The 27,133-nt window shown below is 42.3% G+C and overlaps 3 protein-coding genes across 5 annotated transcripts in view; 2 read left to right on the plus strand and 1 right to left on the minus strand.

Annotated features, from left to right (window-relative positions):
• Window positions 1–377: 377 nt before the first annotated feature.
• Window positions 378–5,005, minus strand: sgk2b (serum/glucocorticoid regulated kinase 2b). Its single transcript, XM_012824874.3, has 12 exons — window positions 4,713–5,005; window positions 4,389–4,464; window positions 3,338–3,386; window positions 3,104–3,132; window positions 2,936–2,993; window positions 2,752–2,835; window positions 2,509–2,640; window positions 2,248–2,360; window positions 1,927–2,146; window positions 1,643–1,789; window positions 1,146–1,235; window positions 378–1,056 (listed from the first exon to the last, which is right to left on the minus strand). Exons 1-12 carry the CDS (start codon window positions 4,777–4,779, stop codon window positions 898–900), a joined length of 1,224 nt encoding a protein of 407 aa, XP_012680328.1. The 5' UTR covers window positions 4,780–5,005; the 3' UTR covers window positions 378–897.
• Window positions 5,006–12,413: 7,408 nt separating this feature from the next.
• ptpn3 (protein tyrosine phosphatase non-receptor type 3) lies at window positions 12,414–23,688 on the plus strand. Its single transcript, XM_012824851.3, has 26 exons — window positions 12,414–13,222; window positions 14,218–14,389; window positions 14,532–14,645; window positions 14,977–15,019; window positions 15,502–15,580; window positions 15,907–15,951; window positions 16,066–16,118; window positions 16,582–16,699; window positions 16,976–17,063; window positions 17,887–17,975; window positions 18,132–18,195; window positions 18,342–18,472; window positions 18,787–18,906; window positions 19,052–19,165; window positions 19,286–19,379; window positions 19,629–19,706; window positions 19,847–19,903; window positions 20,123–20,279; window positions 20,424–20,587; window positions 20,683–20,773; window positions 20,889–20,953; window positions 21,287–21,427; window positions 22,272–22,400; window positions 22,601–22,746; window positions 22,838–22,973; window positions 23,052–23,688. The coding sequence occupies exons 2-26, from the start codon at window positions 14,321–14,323 to the stop codon at window positions 23,121–23,123; spliced, it is 2,457 nt and encodes an 818-aa protein (XP_012680305.1). The 5' UTR covers window positions 12,414–13,222; window positions 14,218–14,320; the 3' UTR covers window positions 23,124–23,688.
• A 51-nt stretch (window positions 23,689–23,739) lies between these two features.
• The window catches only part of epb41l4b (erythrocyte membrane protein band 4.1 like 4B), a 17,786-nt gene continuing 14,392 nt past the window's right edge, over window positions 23,740–27,133 (plus strand). For all 3 annotated transcript variants that reach the window (XM_031576462.2, XM_031576464.2, XM_031576463.2), the window contains exons 1-3: window positions 23,740–24,824; window positions 26,733–26,837; window positions 27,035–27,077. In XM_031576462.2, the coding sequence (XP_031432322.1) occupies window positions 24,579–24,824; window positions 26,733–26,837; window positions 27,035–27,077 (394 nt within the window). In that variant the 5' untranslated portion in view covers window positions 23,740–24,578. The remainder of the gene's footprint in view (window positions 24,825–26,732; window positions 26,838–27,034; window positions 27,078–27,133) is intronic.

A 27,133-nucleotide genomic window follows, 5' to 3' on the forward strand; every position in this document is an offset into this window, starting at 1 on the left:
GTTCATTGTCGAGGCCTGATGGTGTTTATCTTGGTGTTTTATCTTTGTGATATTTTGTCGGCTTAGCCTGGTGGTTTGACAGCTTTTGTAGCACAACAGGACAAGAGCACCAGAAGATGTGCCCAGGCTGGCCATTGTTTTAAGGCCAAATAATTTGTAAATTAATGTCTTTCTATGTAACTGTAAGAAGAAACCCGTATTCAACACTATTGCTATGCCACAGGGAGAGAAATTGCGTGGGCGTCTGTCAGTGTCAGCTCCCTTTTTCTCTGTTAGCTCCTAATACCGGCCACAGGATGGCAGTAGAATTCTACAAAAGTGCAAACTACAGACGAGATTTGTTGAAGAATGAAACAAATACTAATCAGAAACAGACATTTATTATTAACCTACCATATTTATTGTACTCCGTAATAACGTAATAATATATGATTCTACACAATTGATTTACATAGAGGCAAGAAAAAAACATTTCAAGAAATAAAAAAATTCAGGAACCCTTGCTTTTCCCGCAGCTGCTGCCAAATAATTAAGACAGATTACAGGAAGCACATTCTCCTTAAATGATATATACACAAAATATACAATGATTCTCCATACAATTTCACTGAGATTCACAGGAATTATTACAAGAGGATGAGAAAATCTGGTAGATGACTATTTAACAGCTTTTGGTCCAAGGGACATTACCTTAAAAGTGTCAGTTTTTTCCAACATAGCATTGGTAGATGTAATACTAGCTTAGCATTTGCTTGGTTTTGAGGAAAATGAGAACAGTCTAAATCTGTCTTAAGGTGACACAAGAAAGTAACATTCACTGAGATGAAACAACATAGAAATGCTGATGCTCCTTTGCAACGATGATCAAACTTCCATGAGTGAAGAGAATCTTGTGAGTCAGCGTTGGCTGGGCTGAGAGGTCACAGCAGGATAATTCTCACTAGTATAGCTGAAGCCAGGGAATGCTAACCCTGAACCCTCGCACACACCCAGTGAGGGTGGAACCGGTAACTGTGTGAATTCGGGGTCAAAATGCACCAGGTCAACGGGCCCTGACTGTTAACGAAACAAATATGCATGTTGGAAAACAATTATTTAAAAAATGCTCACAAAATGCAACAAAGTCTAAAACTACCAATGCTTACCAGAGATGGTTTAAAAGGGGGCCGCACTTTCTTTTCCACAAGTTCGGTCCAATTGATTGAGGAAAAGAATGGGTGAGACTCTAACTCTGCCTACGGAAAGAAGCATGGAAAGAATGATGGTTACTACACAAATATTGCCCATGTTGGGTTCATATGTGGCGAGTTAATTACACCTGTGCAATAATAACACATAACAGCACACTGGGAACTAAGGTTATATTTTGAATATCTGAAGTGAGATTGATAGTCAGTGCTACTTCGGTTTTTGGGCAAGGTGTTTGACTATTGTATTGAATATATGTATTATGTTAAACTTAAACTTTTTACTTGAACTTGAACTTGACATTGAATATTCAAGCCCCAGAGAGGACAAACTACCTCCACCAAACAACCCCCACCCCCACCTCCACCTGGCATTTGCACCAGGACTTGACTTGTCTCTCCATCTGCAGCAGTTGGTGTGATAGATATGTCTGTGTGTCTCTGTGTTTGATTACCAGGTTCTGCAGCCTCTTCTCAGGATCTTTCTCCAGTAGCCTGTGCAACAGGTCTCTGGCAGGTTTGGAGATTCCAGGCCCCAAAAAGAGTGGCTGATGGAGGATATTCTGCAACATCCTCGAACGGGACTCACTAAAAAATGGAGGCTACAGAGAGAAAGCAAACAAGTCAAACTTTATGGACACATGTAACATATGGTTGCCCAGAGTACAGTATATGTACTCTACATGTGTATGAATTTACATTTAAACACATTTCCATAAGTGGGTAAAAGATTGTTCACCTGGCCATAGAGCATCTCATGAAGCACCACACCGAGTGCCCACCAGTCAGTGGTGCGGTCATATTCTCTTTGTTCCAGCACCTCAGGGGACAGGTATTCAGGTGTTCCACAGAATGTCCCAGTCCGACCTTCTACGTCTATCCCCTCTTTACACAGCCCGAAATCTGTCAGCAGTATATGGCCATGTCTGTCCAACAACACATTCTCTAGCTTCAGGTCCCTGATTTGGAGGGAAGAAGCCAGAAGTAGTTCACAGTGCTGTTTAGAGTAAATCTAGACCAAAAAATATGTGCGTATGTGTGCAGGTGAATTTGTGTGTACCTATAGATGATATCTAAGCCATGTAAGTATCCCAGAGCACTAGCAATTTCAGCAGCATAGAATCGAGCTCTGGGTTCCGAAAACACATGTTCTCTCTGCAGGTGATAGAAGAGCTGCAAACACACACACACACACACACACACACACACACAAACAAACATACAAATGATCACATGTCCAGTCTCTTGGATTCCTTGTCTTGTATTCCTAAAAAAAAACAAGTCCATTTCTAGTGGGGCAAGCTGAGTGTGATTGTAATACCTCTCCTCCACTGGCGTAGTCAAGCACGAAGTAGAGTTTCCCGCCGGTCTGAAAGCAGTAGTGGAGTCTGACCAGGAAAGGGTGATGGAGGGCCCTCAACAGAACACTGCGCTCACACATGATATGGCGCTGCTGCAAAGTACACACACACACACAAAGAATCAAAACAAAGTCCTACACACACAAACACTCTTGTGAAACAATCATATGCTACATACCCATTTGAATGTCACACATACTCACTTCTTTTCTCTGCAAAATGGTGTGCTTTTGTAGAACCTTCACAGCATAATACTTTTCACTCTCCTTGTGCCTGGCTAATAAGACCTTTGATTGGGAAGGAAAGGTGTAAATGTTAACTTTCCTTGAACAGGATATCAGCAAGAGGCCGGTTACGTTTTAGTCAGGCCAAAAGTGAGACTAATACCTTTCCAAAGCTTCCGGTCCCAATCACCTTCAGGTAATCAAAATCTGCAGCAGTCACCCTGTATCAAAGGAAAGCTGTGACTATCAGAGGGTAACCGCTGTGCATGTACTTCAGACTGTCTCTCTCTATCTTTCTGAGTCTTTTAATCTCGACATGATGGCTACTTACTTCTCTGGTGAGGCATCCCTGAAACATAGCTGTGAAAGAAATGGAAAAACACTGGGTTAGAACGGAATCTGATGGTGCTATTTTGTGGCTCATATCTGCTGATTTATTTCCATCTCATGTTAGTTCTGGGTTTGTCAGAAAAGTTAGTGCTAAATATTTGGTGTCATAGTTGTGGATGCACTTTGTCTTAGTTCTGGGTACTGATTCTGTGTCTGTACCCATCCAAATACTTACTGTATCAGCTCCATCCTCCTCTGGCCCTAGAAACCCATGAGAGTCAAAGCTGGAGAGAGCAGAGCAAAGATAAACAAAATTACACAATGACAACAAACTGAATGATCTGTCACATATTCAACAAGACTGGCATAATTACACCAGATTCCGAAACACAAACACGTTCCCAACACGCTCCTAAACACAGCCCTATTTCTTCCTGTGAATGCAAGAGATTTTCAGGCTGAAGCTCCAAGGCATTGATATTACATTTGCAGCTTCTTATTTTACTGAAGGGCTGGCAGAGGACACATAGAGCTGGTAACAGAGCTGCTACCACTGGACATTTTCAGAGGATGATTGAAACTGGAGAGGGTGTTTAGGTTGCCTGCAACCGGGCTGGCACCATTCACCCACTCCGCCTAAAAGTCAGATTTCACATTTCCCAAAGTGGTTTCATACCAGTTCATACAACTGAAAAAAGTGTTGAAATGCATCACCTCCCAGCAATTTTTACACACAGCCTACATCCACCCCCAACACACAAAAGCAAATCAGATAATTGAAGGATATTGTGTTTGCTGTGGTTTCTAGGCTCATTTTAATGACCAGCACCCACCATCAGCATTATCAATAAAGTACTTACATGATGTAGCTTGTAGTAGCCTAAAATATTGCGTGGTTGTTAATATTTATCTAAGCGTAATTTATAACGTTGTATCCAACATTTGGGGCAGCAAATTAACACCGACTTGGCCTTCATGGACAGTCTCTTTAGTAACTCGTTTTAACAGCAGCTCTGCAAATGCCGAGAACAAAAAATCCTCTCTCTCGTTCAAGTTAAAGTGACAAAAATAATCTCACACAATGACGTTCCATGATAAATATGATAAGCATCTTCACAGAGGCTTCTTACTTAGGGAGTCCCTATCCCCAGATCATTTACAAACTGAAATTGTACTTTGGCGTTCAAACACTTTGCTTTTTGTGTAGTCTATCTGTTGTTTAGCACATTTAGTATGAACTACGCTTAATTGTGCTGTAACTGACAGTGATTGACACGGCAACTCACCGCCGGTACATCTTCGGACTGGCCACAAGCTTCAGCATCAAGTCACTGGCGAGTGCTTTCCTTTCTTTTATTAAGGCTTGAGGACAAAAACATTAAACATTACACTTAGAATGAAAAATAACTAAGTGGTACAAATTACCACACAACTAAAACATACTTAGGGTTCCAAAGGTTGCATAATTATCCTGTATGATAAGAATAGGCTGCAGTTAAAAGGCCTTATCTGTATGTAAACTAACAGGGGTTCAAATAGTAAGGCTAAAACAAAGCGCACATCATTTTGATAAAACTTAATTGTAATTAATCATTCTCCAGCCAGCCTACCAGAAAAGTATGACATCAAACCCTTCATTTTCGCATAGGCCACGGGACTTCTGAGGTTTTTTACCATCTCTGAAGCCTAACGTCTTCCCTGACAAGAGGAAAGATTGCCTTCAGTGACGTCCTACGAGTCTGCCTAAGCAATGCTGGAGGTTTGCTCTTATCCAGCCGATTCTAGTTCTAGGCTCCGGCTATTTTCTGCAAGACACGTGGTCAGCGAGACCCGTCATTCTCAACCACGGGGTTGACATGAATATTAATAACCCAATCTTATCTGTGGAATTGAGATGGAGTTTGATGTGGACTGTGGCAATCTGATGTGGTCACGCCGTTTCATTCAGTTTTTACAAAGTCTACCAAAGTGTATGTTCATAATTTAAGCACGAAATGCAGCGACACACTTTCTCAAAGAAGAATAGACCTATCTTGGGTAGCCTACTTAATTTAAACGATATCGGCTACACGGTTTTTGTTTTTCACTTTTTTGTAGGTCTACGTCCTTCTACGTGTAAAACAGTTGGAACAGCTAGCTGTTTTTAAATATTAAAAAAAGTGTTTTTCTTCCAACACATTTTCATTGTGCCCAGTTTCAGACAGGTAGACAACTCTCGGCATCCGCTACTGTGATTCAGCCTTTAACTGGTTACATAACGGACATGCTAACCTGTCACCGCGGAGACAGCCGATTTGCTGAGTGCCTTTTGCGCGTTCACGCCCCTATCGCTCCCGCTCTCTCTCTCTCGCTCTCTTACACACACACAGACCCGACGTTAAAGTGTTCAGATGACCTCGGGCCTAAGGGCGGTGGTGGGTTTGGTGGCGGCTGGGGCCAATGCAAATGATACGCCACAATACATTACAGGTCATCAATGCCACGCCAACATATAACCCAATTCTTAGAAAGAGAGAGAGAGAGCGAGATTTCTTTAAATAACTTCTGACCTTTGAGTGACATGGCGTTGAGGAGCTGCCATATGCCCACCCCAGAGTGTCAGTGTGATGGGAAAAGGGAGAGGGCGGGAAAGTAGGGGAGAGAGGTAAAGGTACAGAGAACTCAGCACTCCTCTATATTTGGCTGCCTGGGTTAAAGAACAGCCAGTCCTGATTAGCGACATGAAAATGACACCCATACACTAGCATAAGCCAACACACACACACAGGACACCACTTCACACCAAGCAATTTCACATTTAGATATAAAATGACCACCAGGACCGATTCTCACTGGTCAGTTAAATAGCCAATCAGGCTTGACTAATGTTTTTTATTAATCAAAAATTAATTCTATAAATAAATATTTGTCAAATACAACTATGTTTTTTCTTCTTGTCAACTATATTGGAATGATAAGCAATATTATTTTACATGTGAGGGAGCTAATTACTTGTGCATGGGTGCAAGGAATACATTATGTAACACCCACAGTAAAACACCATTTGAAATATAACCAGCACAGCTGTGAGCGACAAGTGTAAGTGTCACGGTGTGCTTGTTGTACGTGTGTGCAAGCACTTGGCACTCACAACTAGTAAACAACACACAGTGAGGACTTTCCCAAAACATCGCTGAAGTAAGAACAAGGTATTCTCTCTGGCAATGGTAAGGTGTGCATTGTGTGTAACTCCTCAAAGGTTTATAATACCGTGGTAATGAATGTCAAACATAAGGACAGCATTATTAATAATAAGAATAATAATAATAATTATAAACTTTATTTGTATAGCACCTTTCATACAAAACAATGCAGCTCAAAGTGCTAAACAGCAAATCATTACATGCACAAAGAAATGACATGCACAGAGGAACCAATTTTCACCTAACTAGTTTGGCCCAGTTGGGGAAACCATGTTCCAACAGACACAGGGCAAAAAAAACAAAAAAACATATGTTTTGGAAGTGAGGTGAAAGTGAATAGCAAGTTCTGACAGAATTTTTTTACGGATTTACACAGATATTAATTATTGACATTTTACTTACAGATATTAATTTACTCAGCCAGCACAAGGCAATTGTACATAACAAAAATATCAAACAGATGAAAAAGCAACTGAAAATATTCTGCTGTCCTACAACACCATCCACAGCCACTGGACTAATTGCCAAACAAGCACAAATCATTTGGAGAAAGTATGCTTGTCATCAACTCAGCAATGGGGACACCACATTCTGAAGAAACAACTTCATGAACCAAATGCTGATTTGTGTCTGGAACTAGTCCCATGTGGCTGTACATTAGGTGACCACTCACTGACCACTGTTTTGATTAAAACGTATTTATTTTAAATTCAACACTGGTCAACACATGGAGTATTTTATCTGATGTAATTATAGGAGTTGAGGAACTCCATGAAAAATTTTCTTTGGGCTGCGAATATATACTTATGTGATTGCGCAAGCCATTTTTATTATTACAGTTTTTGGGGCCATTTCAACTCCCAGTTTTCACAATATGACGATTCCATTGCAACTCTAACTCTAACTCTATCCATCCTAATGTGCTGCAGTGTGCTTGTAGGTCTACTTAACTAAACTTAAGTTATATGTGTTGGTGGTGTGGTGGCTAGCATTACTGCCTTCCACGCGATGGCCAGCCGCACATACCTGTAGAATGGTGCCAAGCCAATCAGAAGAGAGAAAAACATTGAGGGCGCATCCAAGGATTTAGAAATCTTATTTCCCACTGGAACCCCACCCCACTTATTTCCCACTTGTTGTAGTGACAATGAGAACATAACAAACAGATCAAAAGGGTGAAATCCATATGCCATTAATGATAGACTATTTTTGCAAGCATATACATATTCACACATTAACAGTTTAAAAATATTGTTACACAGTATAGTGTAAACTCATCAGATACACATTCATTTTCATTTTATTAAGTAAACCATTATTTTTTTGTGAATGAAACTGCATGATACATGATGCATAGTGCATGATAATCAAATTGACAAAAGCTAGTTCACATTTACATTTAATGACTGCAGAGCAGCATGTTCATTATGAATGAAGGATCCTGACAGACCCTTTACAACCACAGGTTGAAGAAGAAACATCAATTATGTCTGCACACACAAGTAATAGATATCTCATAGCAATTTGCCAGTTGAAAATATGAAATATTGTTTAGTTCTTTGCAAGAATGTCATCAAAATAGATTGAATCATAATGAGATGGACATTTTGATTTAACAGCACATATCTATCTACCAAGTATCTTGGAATATTTTTAACTTCACAACTTCCACGCTAAAGGTAACAATAGATAAAAAGGGATTCTGCCACACACAAGATGCAATGAGGACGCATTGAGATCCCATAAATCAGATTGAGATACATAATGAGTGCATGAAACATCTTGGGAAGTTTGCAATTAGATGAGCCCAAACGTGTGTTCATCTGCATGCACACACTAATTTATCTATTATTTATTTATAATTTATTTATAACATCATACAATATAATCAACTGATTGCACACACAATGCATACCATAATTCAAGAATAACACATTATCACCTCATTTTGTAAGGTTTAGTTGCTGTCTGTAGTGAGAGAGTAGTAGCAGTAGACAGTAGCACAAAATCACTGTGTATACGGCAGCCGGGCTCACGGTGTCACAAACAATATTTTAATGCTTCAGAAAAGATGAATCACTCTCAGGTCAGCAACGATTTATGTATGTATAAAACATATTATCTATCGTGTCTTTTGAATGAAGTTACACCTTGGATTTGCTGTCAGTGTTTAATCTTTTCTGAAGCAAGGCCCTATTTGTGGCACTGTCATGCAAAATAAGATGAAAACACAAAAAAACTATAAGTTCAAGTGTCCCTATGATTCTTAAGAGCTGACTTAAATTAACCCACTACCGATTTTTACAATTAAATACATATTAAGTATGCATTTTTTTTTTTTTTTTTAAATAAAAGCGTCACTTTGACACACTTGCCATGGTTCTAGTGTTAAATAAACACAAATATTTATATAGGCTATGGGCATGTAGGCTACATACTCTTCACTTTTTTAGATGGGGAATATGGGAATATACTTGGCCTAAGTTTTTTTTGCACGCTTTTTTTTGTCTTTAATCCTTGATTGCTGCCTTCCGCCAGTTAAAAATAACAACACATTGGTTGTTGCAAGTGGAAATGATGTACGTGTTTATTTGCATAAAGAGCAGGGAAGTGAGATTTGAGCTTACCTAGGCAGGGTGTTCTTCCCTGGCCTCTTCAGGTGGTTCCCCAGTGAACCTTAATGCCTGACCTATAACGGACAGCTCGAAGGTTAGCTGCTCCGCATATGCAGAAGGGACCCATGATGATTTAAGAGTGCAGAAACTGGCTGGCGTTCTGTGTAAAGACCCTGCATCAGCTTTGCTCCCACAAACACTCTTTCAGGTGTTGCCTACACGGACCCCAACACCAGCTGTCATCCTTTACTCAGATGTCCTGATTCGTCTGGTCTGGGCAGCATGTTCTGTTTCAACTTCACACTGCAGTGTAGATTAATTAGAGTGTGTAATATACCATTACAGTGAAGCTGAATTTCAACTGATATAGTTTGATTTCTTCAGCATCATCAGGAAACATAAACATGATGTAATTTCAGACTGAGGCAACTTTTCATTGCTATAACATATTGTCACCTGTTTCCACTCCCACTGTTTGTTATTTAACTCAACTGATCTCTTACACTGATTGATGTGATATCCCATTAAAAGTGCACAGATTAAGAATGAGTGAAATACCGGGGAATGGATTTCTGGTTTAGCTAAATATGCAGAATAATAATAGTTCCTTACGTTTAATATCTCCTCGTTATATGTAATGTTACGCTTACAAACCAATCCCAGACACTCTCATATGGCTAGATAACGTTATAAAATCAGCCAATTACAAAGCCTACCGAAAGAGGCAGTTAGCTAACTAGCTTATTCTTAGATCAGTTTCAATTACCCGATGAATTAAGAACAATATTCATAAAATCACAGAAATCATACATGGAACTTCTTGACTGGCATTGTGTTGACTTTAACAACAGTTAACTTGAAATTACATTAAAATTACCCTCTAATGAATGACCGAATGAATGCATGGAGTTAGCAATACTCTTTAAATGTGCCATGGCTGTACCACGGAGAGCACTAGGTAGGTCATTCCACCACCAAGGTACCACTAATGAAAAGAGTCTGGATTGCCATCTGTTGCAGCAGAGAGAAGACGAAGACAACAGATGTTCTTTAGAGGAGTGAAGTAGTCATGTTCTTCCCAGATCTCAATAAGGTGCATTGCACACAATGAATGTAGACCATCAGCGCATTTTGAACATTGACCGATTCATATTTTAATAGCAGAGTCTGTGCGGTCTGCCTACCTGTCCCAGAATGTCTGTGGGTCATTGTTGTTGTTAGATGACATGTATTGCTAACCTAAAAGGTGTAGAGTCAAACCTTTCTTTTGTGGGGTGAAGTTTTGGCATCCACGTAATTACCGAGGCTATGGTACGCAATGGCCGACTGCTGCTGTACAATCCCATTCACATTTTCTTGGTGAAATGCATCTCTTGTTGGGGTAAGCACTCCTTCATTCACACCTGCTGCTATTATACAGATGAAACAGCATCTCTGAATATTGTATGATCCAAAGAGTTTTTATAGCACTTCAGGGTTTTCTAAATGGTTTTCTGTGGTCAGTTCAAAAGGGTTAGATTTAAGACTGCTCAACCTGCAGGAGTTTTATTTCAAGTCTTGTTTAACCACTCCAGGTAAGCATGGAATAGCTATGAGTTCCAAGACCCACATTTGTCATCTTGGGTCAAGCCGAGTTGTCCTGGGACTTGTTAACTGTTTCAGAGAAGACCATTGTACAATGTCCAGTGGCAATGCACAATGCACAAAACTGACCAAAATACTGCAGGTAATCAAGCCAATCATTTGGCTAAAATGCACTGCCTGGAGCAGGGCCGGCTCTAGCCCTTTGGTTGCCCTAGGCGAGATTGAGTTTTGCGCCCCCCCCCCCCCCCCCCCCAACACACAATACAAGAGACATATATTAACTGCTTTACTTTGCATAGCAGTTTTTTCACCCACTTATAATTCTACTATTCTACATTGCAGTTCAACAATAAATGGTGCATGGACAACAAACACCAGAATAGTTTCAGAACATTTTCTTTTTTATTATTTTAAATAATTTATTACACACTCAAAGTTAGGATTAAATTAACTCTATGAACTGTGCAAAACCATAAACTGTGCAAAACACTCTTAAGCACCTGTAAGGACATTTAAGCAAATTATGACCCTCTATACCCTAACTATACCCTCTACAAACAAAAGTGCTTTTATGAATACTGTACGTACCACTACAAAATATCTCAAATACCTCACTACAATTCTTCCAGTAATTTAGGCCACTACTAATGAGGTGGTAATTTTTCTGTGAAAAGAGCTTGCAGCAGAAGCAATACAGAGTATTGTTTTTCCTTGAATATACAAGCCAGCGTCTCTTGATTTTCTCCTCATTTACTAATTTCCTGTAGAAGTGGTTTTGGTGGCAGCTTCTCCCATCATCTCTTTTTGGAAATGTAAAGTCTGGACTGGTCTGGTATGGTCCTCTGCGAACTAACTCTGTCCTTACCGGATCACAGAGGGCTGGCCAGTCAGCAGGATCTATAGGTTCTCCCTGGATATCAGGAATTATGGAGGGTGAGGTGTCTGCAGGCGGCAGTGTAGTTTCACTGGTGCCCTGAGTGCTTGATGTGGTCCTGGATGTCCCTTCACCTTCACCTGTATTCAAGCATATTGTATAGCCAGACAAGCGGTGTTTAATATAATAAGTGAAATGATCATGAATGTGGTTGAACTTCTTTAAGAAAACAGGCTATTGTATATAAACATGCTAACATGTTTCTATTGTACTTTAAAGTATGGATGTGGCTTGAATAAATACTATTAAATAGACTCACCTGATGCAGGCTGTGTGTTCCTGGCCTGTGTGTTACTGGCCCCTTGAGTACTACTGGATGACCCTTCTCCTGCAGCTGTATTTAAACACAGAGTTCATCCATGCTGTTCGTTACACAATTGCATTTGGTCATTTCTATCATCCTCCCACATAGTTGCATTGTACAAATACATTTTATCTGACCATGTAACTTGTAGTAGATAAATTACAATTACTGCCACCACTGCTACAAGGCTAAATAGTAGTAGTAGTAGTAGTAGTAGTAGTAACAATAATAATAACAATAACAAAAACAGCAACAATAGTACTAGTTGTGTAGGCTACTTACAAAGTTCAGAGGGAGGCGAATCAGGCGTCCTTTCTCCAGCAGGTGCCGGCCTCTGCAAAAATTGCCTGAGTGCATCTAGCCAATTTAAAACAAAAATTAAAACAAAACAAAACACACATATACATTTTAGTATATTCCTGGGGAGGAACTGTACAGAAGGGTGAACACACACCTGGCAGTGTGCAGTGCAGGAGCCCTCACGTAACTAACATAACGTAATTTAACGCCCCCCCCCCCCCCCCCCCCCCCCCCCCAATTAGGAAATGATCGACAACAACCATCAATTCAATCTAAATCAGGTTGACAAGTAAACGTGTGGCTGAAGGGGCGCCCTAGGATGATCATTAATACACATGTTTTAATTTGCTTGCTATTCTACCTATGATTAATGGGAAGTAGGTCTAAGGGCGACACTAGAAGGCGCCCCCAACCAATTTGTCGCCCTAGGCAGTTGCCTAGTTCGCCTATAGCAATCGCCGGCCCTGGCCTGGAGGCAGGTATGGAGGCTCTGGCACAGTTAGAGATGGAGATTTGTAGATAATCAAAGGTTTTAGGTTTGAATTCAAATAATTTGCCATCTAAGTAGGGTACACTGTTTATACATTGGTTTAGTGTTAGGATGATCGGTTATGGAATGCTTACAGAGCATGTTGTTTTTTATTTCCTTATGGAAATCATATAAGCGAGTCCTCGTTAAATCTCACGACTAGAATGGCAACATTCACCTTGTTAAACAATGATTTACTTGCTTCACCAAACATAACTGGTTAAGACTGAACCGAATATATCCTATAAGCTATGTGTGTGTTAAGTGCAATAGGTTAGGTTACTCCATTGGCACTAATCACGTTGATAATCAAGAATCTGATGCGCGACAAGTGTGATTTACAAAGTTTCTCATGTTCCGTTCAGTAAGGCTGCCATCTCGACTTCTTTGACGGCTGTTTCAAGTTTGACACTTATACAGTAGTCTAAGTTTTATTAAGTCACTCGCGCCTACAAGACACATAGCGAAACCGCGCTTGCGTTTACGGAGAGCTCGCGTGAGGATTTGCTAAGAAGGGGCGGCGTGACACCGCGATAAGGCAAGATCGAAACAAACAAACCACAACACAACACTCACTTCCGGATGTCTCACCTGCGCCCTTGGCTCTCCCAACATGGAAGCATTAACTCTACGCGCAAAATAAGAAGGGCTAGTTCGAGGCAGAATAACCAGGTAGGCACTGTTCCTTAACAACCATCCGACATTCTGAATTCCAATACTTATTTAGCCTACTTAACACACTTTCTCATGTGACTGTTTGAGAGGTTTCTCAATTCGTAGCCTACATGGGTTACATATAAAGAAATAACTTCAGGTAAAGCCCGGCTACACCCTGTCATGGCAACTCAGTGCCGATTTTTCATTGCGCTTACCTCAAAAGAACGTCAAGCAGCCTCCCGAAGCCCTGTCGTCTGTGACTGTAATTCTCTAAGATGATCTGTAGTAGCCTTGTCACACAGTTCAGATGAATGCACGCCCTAAAGTTTTTCACGATGACTAATGCTGAATGTTGCTCATATTTGCCACTACACGGAAAGAGAGGCATATTTCAGAGAAGATCCTGGTGATTAAAACTCAAAAGGATGATTTGAATGCACGTATGTGTGTGATTGACATGGTTACAAATAGATCTTCTTGATTCGCCGCAACGCTTAACTGCACAGGTTCGAACTTGGGATCCACTCTCGACAGAGGCAAGCGCTATCTAATGGAGTCTAGTTTTGTAGGTCACTCGACGAGTGCATTTAAAGTTATTGTCACAGTCTAGGATATTCTAACGGTTTAAAGCAATAGCATTACGTTTTTAATGTCAGGCTTCTTCTGCTTGGACTGTTCTTATAGTGGAGCATCTTTAACATGTTGATGTGGGTGTGGCATGTTTGAGTTATTTGACATTCTTTTGGTTAATTTCCTCTAAAGCAGTGCGTGTTCCTCTGTGGGCACATCTGTTTTAGGGAGGTAGATGTTTGTGGAAGTTTAACCGCATGAATGCAAAGTCACGCACTTTGTCTGCATTAATGCACACGCTTGTCCAGATAAGCACTGGGGAAACTATTCTGGAAAGCAACTGAGTGCGGGGGTGTGTTTATGGCTGTGTGTGTCCTGTTGGAAGGAGGGGAAGTGGACATATGCATCAATTAATTAAAAATATTTGTTCATTTTCTCAGGTGTGAAATTGTGGCAGTTCACCGGGGGTGTGCTGATTTGGCTCTGCACCATCACAAGCCTTTTCTCTCTGTTCCTCTGACACTTTTTCCAAACTCAACACTAATGCCATTAGCAGAGCTTCTCTGTGTGGTGCTCTTTCCTGATGGTGACACACATACCTTCCATGTCAATGTAAGTCCATCTGGCTCCCTCCCTGTCCCTCACTTGAACGTTTGGTCTGAAGTCAGATCTAGAATGGTGGTGTTGTAGACTGGTGTGCATTTGTTCTCTGTCAAAAGTGGTGAGTGCTGGTATTTTTTTCTTCTTCTCACAGAAGCAGCAAGATGGCTCTGCCCTGTTCAATGCTGTCTGCATGCACCTGGGTGTGCAGGACACACAGTACTACAGTCTTCTTATATCAGAGCACACGCTCAGAGAGACCTCACCGGTATGACCACAACTGAATGTGTGAGACTGAACATGTCTTACTAGATGAGCTTGGCAGTGTGTTTGCATGTGTGGATGTGCACTCTCTAACTGTGGGATGTGTACTCTCTAACTGTGGGATGTGTACTCTCTAACTGTGGGATGTGCACTCTCTAACTGTGGGATGTGTACTCTCTAACTGGGATGTGCACTCTTTAACGGTGGGATGTGCACTCTCTAACTGTGGGATGTGTACTCTCTAACTGTGGGATGTGCACTCTCTAAATGTGGGATGTGCACTCTCTAACTGTGGGATGTGTACTATCTAACTGTGGGATGTGTACTCTCTGCAGAGGTGGCTGGAGCAGAACAAACCCTTGAAGAAGCAGTTGAAAGGTGAGCGAGAGCTACCCTTCACGGCAGATTGAGAGTCGCCAGGTTTTAAGCCTTTGTCACCTCCTGTCAGTCCTGCTGGGCCTTACAGCTAAATGATGTAATCATTACATCTGAATGCCACCACAGGCCTTGGCCACAGGCTCACTGCAAGTCTTTCCTTGCCGAATGAACTCCGCTCAAAGTTTGCACTTAGTTAACCTGACCTACAGAGGTGTTCCTAAACGGTTTCCACTATAATAATAGTAATAATAATAATAATACATCACATTTATATAGCGCTATTCACAGTTCTCAAAGATGCTTATACTGTACTATAGTAGGTACTATTGAGGTCTATATACTATAACACTATAGTGTTAGTGTTAACATATAAAGAAGATACATTGCAATATTTGTGTACTTTACTATGGCTGCTTGTAAGGATGCAAAATGAGTTATAATCTCTTGCTTTCTCTCTTTCACTCTCTCTCTCTCCCCCACAGGCTCCTCGCCATTCTTCTTGAGTTTTAGAGTTCGCTTCTTTGTTTCTGATCCAAATTCCTTGCAACATGAGCAAACCAGGTAAGTGTATGAAACATTAGTACTGACAAAAGCCTTAAATGTGTCAGGCGCTGAATGAATTTGATGGAGAGACCTCATATTGATACTCCACTGACAGTTGATCTTTTGATACTAATTGAAAAACTGATGTTTGTTAGAAATGTAATATTAAATTAAGTAATTTTAAGTAAGCAACATACAAGTCAGCAGGTGGTCACATTTAATAAGGTTTGGTGACAAAAGGAAGTAGAGGAGATGTGTGTTTGATATTCCCCTCCTTATATTATTTTGTAGTGATCTTCGCAGTTGGCTGAACTTTTATAAATATATTTTCTTTTTTCCTGCAGACATTTCTATTTTCTACAGATTAAGCGAGATATTCAAGAGGGCAGGTAACACAGGGAAAAATATAGGATCAACTGGCTTTGGTTTTTACTTCACATCTTTTTGTGTGGATATATGTACAAGAGTGGGTTAGTGTACTAACAATTCTGTGTATATTACAGATTGAAATGTCCTCTCAGTTCTGCTGTGGTTCTAGCCTCATATGCTGTTCAGTGTGAGTCTCTCTCTCTTTCACACACACAAACATACCTTGCTTGGATGGATTTAGAGTAATCAGGTATTAAATTAAGTTAGGTAAACCATTGGTGGCAGCACCTTATCCACAGTGCCCTTAGGTCATACCTGGTATGCTGTCCAGTGACTAACTGGAAGTCGGTCTGTAGGGTCTTTCAGTCAATCATGTGTGAACCTGTGGTTGACCCCTACTTTGGCACGCAGTAGACATCTATTACTAGAGAGCTTCTGTGTCTGTGGGATTTTACACAACTGTAACAAATCCTTGATAAAGGAAGCACAAGTAATCCAATTAGTTTGTTCAATTAGCCAATTAAGTGCACATTCCCTGCGTTCACATGCTGTGGAATGTTGACCGATGGACCCACACAGTATAAGTAAGTGTCTGCAAGAATGAGATAACAAATCAAGCCTCACTGTACTCTCTTTCTATTTATTTACAGCGGAATTTGGAGACCACACCCCTGAGACTCCGCCAGGGTACCTGGGCAAGGCTCACTTCCTACCTGAACAGAATGAGGATTTCATCTCCAAAGTAGAAGCACTCCATCCTCAACATAGGTACTTGTGCATGCCCATGCACGCATACATCTCTCCCCAACCAACACACACACACACACACACACACACACACACACACACACACACACACACACACACACACACACCATAATTCAGAGCCATAACATACACACACTGACACAAATACCATTATTATCCTTCCCCCTTGTGACAAATATGCATAAGTACATAACTTTTTCTGTTTCAATGCATAGGGATTTCCTCAGGTGTTTGTGCGTGTGATCACATCATATGTTTGTGTGCCTCCTACTACAGGGGTCTCTCTCAGTGTGAAGCCAAACTTTGCTTTTTGAACACAGCTAGAACGTTAGAACTCTACGGAGTGGAGCTACATGTTGCAAAGGTAAAACAGCACACATGCACACTCATGCACAGGCTTCGTGGTTTGCACTAGTGTTATACACTTATAGACTTGTTCAAAAGTGTTGATCCAACAGTATGCATTCATTTGACACTTTTGAGTTTTTATCGGCAACTACTTTTTGTACCATCTTCAAATTTTGATTCTGCGTACTATATATGACTGGAATATATAGGGGATGGGATAAACACACCTGTCGTTCTCACTAGCTGCCTATGAACAATGTAGCCCTGTGGGCCGGGACTGAAACTCTGCAAAAATAGCAAGAAAAGCTTTCACAGCACAACAAGTGTATCGCCAAAAGACACCAGTTAGCATGCTAGCAAGCGTTCATCAGTGGCAACTGTGCTGTTGTTGGTGTTTGCGAGGCTTCTGCATGCCGTTTAGCTGGTTAGCTCACAAGGTGTAGACCAAAACGTCTTACTGCTGCTTACATTTTTTTATGTGCCTGAGGCTAGAGCATGCATAGTTCAGATGTTTTGAGGAGGAATCGATGCACCATGCTACACTGACGTGACAATAGGTTTGAGGGGGGAGTGCTAAGATGTCATGTTTATGGCTCATCTTTCATGATGGTTGAATGGTGATATGCCTCTAGATATTATATATATATATTAAGATTATTTGGTTATTATTAATATTATAATAATTAAAAAAAAAATGTAATGGACCACCATCATTATTTTTTTTTGTCATTATGCATTATTTTTGTTCTTGTTTATGTTCTAATTTTGATGTTCTGTAAGTCACTTAGGATCAGAGCCTCTGGTAATATTTACTGTTTATACATAACTTTTACCCTCAGGATGTAAATAAGTCCACCCTATGGGTGGGCATAGCCTCGGGAGGTGTGGCTTTGTTCTGCAATCTGATCTGCACCAGTTTTTTCCCTTGGTGAGTCATAGTTGCTCTTCGTGCTTAATTGTTATGATTTTTGTGTGTGTGTGTGTGTGTGTGAGAGAGAGAGAGAATGTGTGTGAGAGAGGGGAGGGTGGGGCAGGGGTGACCAACAGATATATCTCTAGCATTAACTGAGTTTTTCCTTTGCAGGATCAACATAATCAAGATTTCATTCAAAAGGAAAAGATTCTGCATACACCTTCGAAGAAAACACGTGCGTCAGATGATGAGAAAGATTTACATGTCATGCATTTGTGTTGTCGTGTGAGATTCTCTACATGCATGTTTGGATGGATGTTTGTCTAAATGTGTGTGTGTGTGTGTGTGTGCATGTGTGTGCGTTTGTTTGTGTGTGTGTAGGGAGAGGTGGGAGAGCAGGTGGTATCTGTCTGCATGCTGAACTCTCGTAACTGTAAAAACCTCTGGCGAACATGTGTGGACCATCACACATTCTACCAACACAGGAACACACACACAGCACCCACATCCAGGTATGTACACGTACACACACATACTCAAACAGTCCTCTTCAAATGTCCACATACACACACATACTCAAACAGTCCTCTTAAAATGCTGCCATTCTGGGGAACTAAAGTGTAGTTGTCCATCGCAGTTCTGAAACCACAGTTAATTGTGCCCATGAGGGTGTTTTATAGGTGTGTGTGTGTGTGTGTGTGTGTGTGTGTGTGTGTGTGTGTGTGTGTGTGTGTGTGTGTGTGTGTGTGTGTGTGTGTGTGTGTGTGTGTGTGTGTGTGTGTGTGTGTGTGTGTGTGTGTGTGTGTGTGTGTGTGTGTGTGTAAAGGCCATTATATCACAGACTTGTGAGTGGAAAGCTGTGGGACTCAGCTTTGAGGTCGGGCTCAAGTGAACACCTGGAGACCCAAAGCCTCCCCTCCAGATCTCCTCCAAGCACACCCACCTGGTATGACCGGCATTCTCTCCCTCACTTATCCACTCAGTCTCTGACTCTCACCCATAAATCGTACAATCCATCTGTGTTGTGGCACATTCTCTGTGTCCACATCTGTGTGCATCTCAACCCTGCCCTGGAATTCTTGACTCTGCAGGAGGAGTCCACGCATGAGGCATGACGTTCGTAAGCCACGTCCATCTTCTGCTGATAACCTGACTGGTGAGACAAGTGATGGAACAGAGAGCGAGGAAGTGTTTTACACTTACAGGTGTATATATATATATATATATAAGCACAAATCTGTCATATCAATTTATTTTAAATGACATGCTCATACAAGCCTTTGGTCCGTTTGGTCACTTTTGTTGTGATGGTTGTTATGGCAAAGGAAAGTTCAAGACGATAGCACCACCACCAGCTTCACACCCCACAACGATGAAGTCACTGGGGAAGATGAGCATTCACAGTACCCCTGGGATAAGGTGTGTGTGTGTGTGTGTGTGTGTGTGTGTGTGTGTGTGTGTGTGTGTGTGTGTGTGTGTGTGTGTGTGTGTGTGTGTGTGTGTGTGTGTGTGTGTGTGTGTGTGTGTCTGTGTGTCTGTCTGTCTGTCTGTCTGTCTGTCTGTCTGTCTGTCTCTGTGTCTCTCTGAAGCTACATATGTAACACCCCCACTCTAACACGCATATCCAGTGGAGTCCTTAATCATGACAGTACTGTGTATGTGTTGTAGAATGTGGTGATGGACGGTGATCTGTTGTTGGTGAGAATAAGCCCTGACCCCGATGGCAAATTTGGCTTCAATGTCAAAGTACGTAAGTGTGTGTTCTGGATGAAAAACTATAATAGATATCAGTAAGACACATTTGTTTTTTAATCAGCTGGAGGAATTAATCATGTTTTTATGAACAGTGGAAACTAACTGTTTAAAATATTATTTTTGTTTTCTAGGGAGGTGTGGATCAGAAGATGCCACTTGTCATATCTCATGTGAACCCAGATTCTCCAGTAATGTTTGATGTTTTGTGTGTGTGTGTGTGTGTGTGTGTGTGTGTGTGTGTGTGTGTGTGTGTGTGTGTGTGTGTGTGTGTGTGTGTGTGTGTGTGTGTGTGTGTGTGTGTGTGTGTGTGTGTGTGTGTGTGTGTGCGCGCGCGCGCGTGTTAAACTTTCATTTTACTATGTGCGTATTGTGTATGTGAGATGTGTCTGTCTATGTGTGTTGGACAGGCAGCACAGTGTAAGCCAGCAGTGTGTGTGGGGGATGAGTTGGTTTTGGTAAATGGGAGAGATGTGTCCGAACACACACATCAGCAGGTGGTCATGTTCATCAGGGCCAGCAGGGCGACACACACCAATCACCTCACATTGCTCCTGCGCCGGAGAGGTAACACACAAACACACCATGTAAAGGTGTAATACATGTGTATATATATATATATGTAATATAGCTAGTTCTTAGAGTGTGCATGTCTCTCTCTCTCTCTCTGTGTGTGTGTGTGTGTGTGTGTGTGTGTGTGTGTGCCTGCAGGTGTCTCTCTCCGTGCTGTCCCCTCGCTCCAGATTGACCTTGGTCTTTCTCTGCTTGGGGACATCTCACAGACAGCCAGTCAAGCGCCAGGACAGAGCCTGGAGGACTCCATGAGCCGGCTAGAGAAGGGTGTACTGACTGGAACTCTACTGCTGCAGTTTGAAGTGAGACAGAAAGATGGAGTGTGTGTGTGTGTGTGTGTAAATGTCAGAGAATGACCACTGCTGTGTTAATCACCTGCTTTTCTGTCTGCCTGTAGAAAATATATAGGAGAAAACCTGGACTTACATACACAAGTGCGAAGTTGTCGGAGAACGCAGAGAAAAATCGTTACAAGGATGTTTTACCATGTAAATCACCACATGCTGTATACTCTCACACTCAAAGCAACATCTACTCATTTGATGTAGTCTGATTACTTGTCACATCCCTTTCATGGATACGCCCTCTCTGTGTCTCTTAAAGATGACATCACCAGAGTGGTACTAAAGGGGGACGGTGATGACTACATCAATGCCAATCATGTGAAGGTAGGCTCAACACACATACCACCCACAAATTCCAGGAATGTCTTTGCAGGTCCATACATGATCGTCAATGGCTTGCACCCAGTCACTGTCTGACTGACTGACTGACTGACTGACTAACGGGGATTTACGTGAACATTTCCACTGGCAGTTTCTAGAACAACTTGTATTAAACATGTTAAGTAATGTGTGTGTTTGTTTGTGTCTGTCTGTGTCCTGTGTCCTGTGTCCTGTGTCCTGTGTCTGTGTCTGTGTCTGTGTCTGTGTGTGTGTGTGTGTGTCTGTGTCCTGTGTCTGTGTCTGTGTCTGTGTCTGTGTCTGTGTCTGTGTCTGTAGACAGAGCCAGGTGGCGGGGTGTTGCGGTACATTGCAGCTCAAGGGCCTCTGCCACTCACCTGCACACACTTCTGGAGGTGTATTTGGGAAGAAGACACCACGCACATTATCATGTTGACAACACTCACTGAGAGAGGGCGGGTGAGTGGACACCCACACACATACACGCATGAACACACACACTTACACACAACCCACATACACAAACACACACATACACACAAACTGTATATGGACATTACTGAAAACATACGTACACACTCACCTGTTAATAATAGACACACATGGAAGGTACGTTAACACAATGCTAAATACACATACTATTCTGGACACATATGTAAGCATACTCATAGATGCCTATGTACAAGACAAAACAGTTTAAGAATATGATTACAAATGATTTTAATTTCCACAAACAGACTGATAAAAGTACTAGAAATAATGGTGATTGTACATTTTAGATAGTTCTTACCAAGCACTTTAATAATAATATTGCAGCAAATTCTAACATCATGTATCTATTGGCATGTTGATCGGAAAATAACCACACAAGTATCTAGATAGATCATGTGTAACTATGACTGAAAAGAACCGTGACCTAGAGAGTTTGCTGGTGGAAATGAGTCAGACTAGCGAGTATGTGCTACATGCTTCATTTTGATGTGAACGACGTGCTGAGAAAGCCAGTGGCTGTGGCTGAAACTTGTGGTTAGATGGTTTGCCTCTAAAATGTCTGATAGAACAGGCTAGCCTCCAAGGTCACTGGGTAATTGTCAACAGTGCATATTCAGTCCATATTTTAAAAAGTGAATATTCAATCTTCTTTTGGCATCAGGAAGGGTGGGGATAGTGGATGCAGTATAAGAGCCATATAATTTGCAGAGCGAGTGAAACGTTTGGAATAAGTGTGTTTAGACGGTGTGGTGTAGCTGTCTTCAGGGGTATCACTGGGTGACGGCTGCCTAAACCACTATGTCTGCTCCAGACCAAGTGTCACCAGTACTGGCCTCACCCCCCAGAGGTGAGGGATTACGGGAACCTGCAGGTGTGCTGCCACTCGGAGGAAGGCAACATGACCTACGTCACCCGAGAACTCACACTCACAAACACACAGGTAACACATAAACACATGTGCAGATACACACACACATGCAGGGGAAATACTGTTATTCACACACATACACACCCTTATTAAGCACTTTGAGCTGCATTGTTTTGTATGAAAGGTGCTATACAAATAAAGTTTATTATTATTATTATTAGTATTATTATTTACTATGGTTTTTCCTCGATCTGTTTCTAACCCCCCATCAGACAGGTGAGCAGCGCTCTGTCACTCATCTGCAGTATGTGGCCTGGCCGGACCATGGTCCCCCAGATGAGGCCTCTGACTTCCTAGATTTCATCCAGTCTGTGCGCAGTCGAAAGAAAGGACCAGGCCCACTGATGGTCCATTGCAGGTAACAGCACGTACTAATCCACTCACTCACTCACTCACTCACTGCCCACCTAAACAGACATACTCACAGTCACCTGGCATTGTTTGAGCAGTGCAGGGATTGGACGGACAGGTGTCCTCATCACCATGGAAACGGCGTTGATGCAGATGGAGGCCGGAGAGTCTGTGGCTCCACTGCAGATTGTCCAGACTCTGAGAGAGCAGCGCGCGATGATGGTCCAAACACCGGTATGCTCTGCGCAGGTTTGCATACAAGTGTAGTTAAGAGAGTTGTCATTTTTATTGTTTTCTTTTTTTCCTTTCCAGTGCCAGTTCCGCTTTGTGTGCGAGGCAATCCTGAAGGTTTATAGAGAGAAGCACAAAACACCAGGCCACTGAGGGCGGGGCTGGAGGAGTGAAAGAGATGACCAAAGCTGCTGTAGATGTTTTTTTAATAAAAAAAGTGCTTCATAATATAATAAATTAAATGTAGTGATGGTCCGAATATGCATTAGGGAGCAAGAGGGCACTTTGACTACTACCACACACACACACACACACACACACACACACACACACACATTTTTTGAGAACTGGGAAATTCATACACAGCATGTGGGGAAGTCTGTATTTATCAGCACATATACCTTGAAATTATTTTAAGTCTGATATTATCAATGATTCAAACATTAACTTCCTTTAAAAAAAAAAAAAAACACTCACACACACATCTGGTGTCAGCTGTTCAACAGAGAAGCTCATTCAAGGTGCAGAAGAGCAAACTCATCAGGAACATGATTTGGAGCATTTTGCTTGTTAGATTCTGTGTCATGATTTCGCACACATAAGAGTTTTCTATCTGTACATACAACCAGCGCACACACAAAAAGAAACACTATAATGATCACCTCAGTTACAAGCTTGTGTTATTTCTGGCAATAAAATCAATATGGTACAACTGGCAGAATTATGTCATCCTTTTGTAAAGACGCAGTTGGCGGTTCCAATCTCATACACTTTTTTTTGTCCAATTCTGTGAATTGATCCAGACGGTCTTCTAGCGGTCAGTTCAGTGTTTGTGCTTTTTTTTTTGTTGTTGTTTGTTTTTTTTAAACGTTGTTCAAAAATCAAACATTGTGGCTCGGACCGAGCCATAAACAATCACAGCCAATCAACACGATGCTTCAGGCGCACGGACGGGAGGATGTAATTTGATTGGCTGTTGAGGTCAAATATCAACAACCTCTTCCGAAACCGACTCGCAGAACGCATCTTTAACATCATGTAAACACTCAACAGCACACATTCATGCACACCACTGTCGCCTGGTTAACCGACAGAGCGCGCTGCTTCGCCGATACCGACCCAGCACGCGACGAAGAAAAAAAAGTTTCTTTGCTTGAAAATCTCACGCAGGCGCGCAACATGCCGTTCGGCCAGTTCCTCCGGTTGACTTTTACCTGCGCGAGGTTTCGGTCCACGACACGAGTGGAAGGAGAAATGCGAACAGAAACCACTGCTTGGGTGTAACTCACGCGCGGGCACACGGTTGGAATTAACAACAAGCCACCTACATTTCGGGCAGATCTGTAATCCGCTCTCTAAACGCCACATGCGGACAAATCCTCCACGGGATAGCCTACCAGGGGCGAGCAGGTGAACCACCAAGATTGCGGAGATTGGGAGAAATCACAACTACAAGGTGTCTAGTGAGAGTGAGCGAGTGCGTGACTCCGTCTGATCAGCTGTCTGCGTGCGTCTGTGTGTGAGTGAGATAAGTCTACTGGAGTCTCCCGGGTTTCCGGGAGACACTGGCTCGCTGACACCGGGGCAGTACTCGGTCGCGCGGGGAAGATGATGGGTTTCCTGCGCAGGACATTTAGTCGGCGCTCACGGCGGCGGCTCCGCACAACGGCGGACGAGCTAGATGGTCGAGGGGGGAGCGGCTCTGGACAGAAACACCAGCAGCAGGTGTTACATCCACCCGTTGTGGTAAGCGGAGGAACCCTCGTCCACATCCCTGCGGCTGGGGGCACTGCCTCAACAATAACCTGTCGCGTGGTGTTACTGGACGGTTCAGACGTGAACGTGGAACTGTCGGTGAGTGGTTACTTAACCTTTTAGTCGTGTTTAGTAATTGAAATTAACTTTTGGTATGTGTAGTCTCTCTGTGTGCGTGTGTGTTTGTGGTTGGCTGGAGGCAGGGAATCCGCAGGAGGGTTCCGGTGGAGGACAGATGGTCTCGCGGTCCGGTCCTCGGTCCCACTTCCTCCTCTCCGGCCAATCACCTGTAGGCTCGCGCACACGGACAAGAAAACATAGAGCAACAGATCTGTGTCTGTGTGTGTGTGTGTGTGTGTCTCTCTCTCTCTCTCTCTCTCTGTGTGTGTGTGTGTGTGTGTGTGTGTGTGTGTGTGTGTGTGGAGGGGAGTTTGGCATCGCTGGGGCCAGCAAACCTGCCAGCCTGCCGTGTGCTTCCTGCCAGGAATGCAGCCAGGATTGTGCATGTGTGAGTGTGTATGTGTGTCAGGAGAGAGAGGGAGTGTGCTTGAAACCCCAGGATGCAGAATTCCTCTTTGCAGGGAACATTTTCACAGAAGAGGGAACTTTCAGGGCTTTTAGCTTTCAAGGGCTCTGTGTTTTTTTAATTTTCATTGACATTGTGATATTCTTACATAACAAAACAGGTTGGTCATATCTGTCCACACAGACGTATTCACACACACACACACACACACACTATAATAGACACTCCCTTAAGGTGCGTCCCAAATCCAGCCTTCCTGTAACGACACCAAGTCTATTTTTAAAGGAAAAAGGGGAAGGTGAAAGAGAGGTAGATGCAGGGAGTGAGGGGCAGAAAGAGGGAAGACGGCTGTTTTTCTGAACAGGATCATAGTGAGAGAGTAAAAAAGAAAGGGATGAAAAAAGGTCTAGGATACAAGCAGGCATTTTGTTTGTATAATACGTTTTCATGGCCCAAGGTCACTTCATACGTAAAAGGGTTAAGCCCAGTGACTACACAGGATACTGTACAGAAAGCATTTAAGTGTACACCAATCCATGCTAAAATATGTTCAAAACCATTTGCCTGTGTTTGGTGGTTTTTGTTTCAAATGTTTTGAGAATTGAACATCATTTAAAAGGATTGTTGTTTAAACAGAAGCGTGAAGAGAAGTGGTAGCACAATAGGCTCTGCTAGTATGAACATTCAATACATGTCTAGATGAGGATGTTCAGTGCAAGGGGGTCAAAACAAACACAGCAGGCATTGCAGCTGGAATGTAAGTGGATCAGCCAGACCGTCTCCTGTTGTAGCCCGGTGCACATTGTAGTTACATCTGTGAATGCAGTCTATCCAATGTGCTTGCAAAATTGCTTTTGTATGGACATGTTGAAGGACATGAGATGTGTGGAGATCAATGGAGACACAAATAATAGTCAATAGTAAGCACTCATATCAATGCCAGTGGCATTAGAGCATTTATTATCCAGATGCTTTTCACAGACAGGTCTCATATTAATGCAAGGAGGACTGGAGTAGATCAGTATTGTAGTATGAGGCAAGAGCACTTGGCCCTGTGCTCATCCATGGGTGGACATTACAGTCGAGTCTGGTAGTGAGAGGGAGCCCGATGATATGGGTCAAAGTGGGGTTAATGTAGTACTCAGATCTGATGAGATGAAAGTGCATAGTAGCCAGGGTATGTGTTTTGTGTGTGTTGTTATACTTTTAGCTAGACCGTATGCAATCTCGTTAGCGAGCCCAACAGCCGTTATACGAGAGGTTGGCCATGATTTTCAGGACGTCACATAATTTCACTCATCCACTTAGTCTCTTTGTCTACCATACATCCAGGCTGTTAAAGGCTACTCTAAAGGGAATAGTCTGCTAGTGACTTGTAAGGACTTTTTTCTTATTTCACTCTTTTAAATTATTATTGTTATTATTATTATTATTGTTATTAAATGTGTGTCTGTCTGTGTGCATGTATGTGTGTGGGATAGAAAAAGTCTAAAGGCCAGGACCTGTTTGACCAGATCATCTACCATCTTGACCTGGTGGAATCGGACTACTTTGGACTGCAGTATGTGGATCCAGAGCAAGCACCGGTGAGTGAGAGTGAGAGAGGGAAATGGAGAGAGTGAGTGTATGCCTGTTTGAAAAAGAGAATGAGACAAGTATTTCTATGAGCCGTCCTTCATTTTTTAATTAGCTGGAGGCAAAACGCTCCACTGCCATACTAATGTCTCTCTCTCCCCTCTCTCTCTCCCCTCTCTCCTCCTGCTTTGTGTACTGCCTCCCTCAGCATTGGTTGGATGTGACAAAGCCCATAAAGAAGCAGATCAGAAGTGAGAAGACCGCCACACATACTCTTTCTCGCTCTCTCTCTCTCTCACATACACAT

The sequence above is a fragment of the Clupea harengus genome, chromosome 11 (genome assembly GCF_900700415.2).
Source record: "Clupea harengus chromosome 11, Ch_v2.0.2, whole genome shotgun sequence".
Lineage (NCBI taxonomy): Eukaryota > Metazoa > Chordata > Actinopteri > Clupeiformes > Clupeidae > Clupea > Clupea harengus.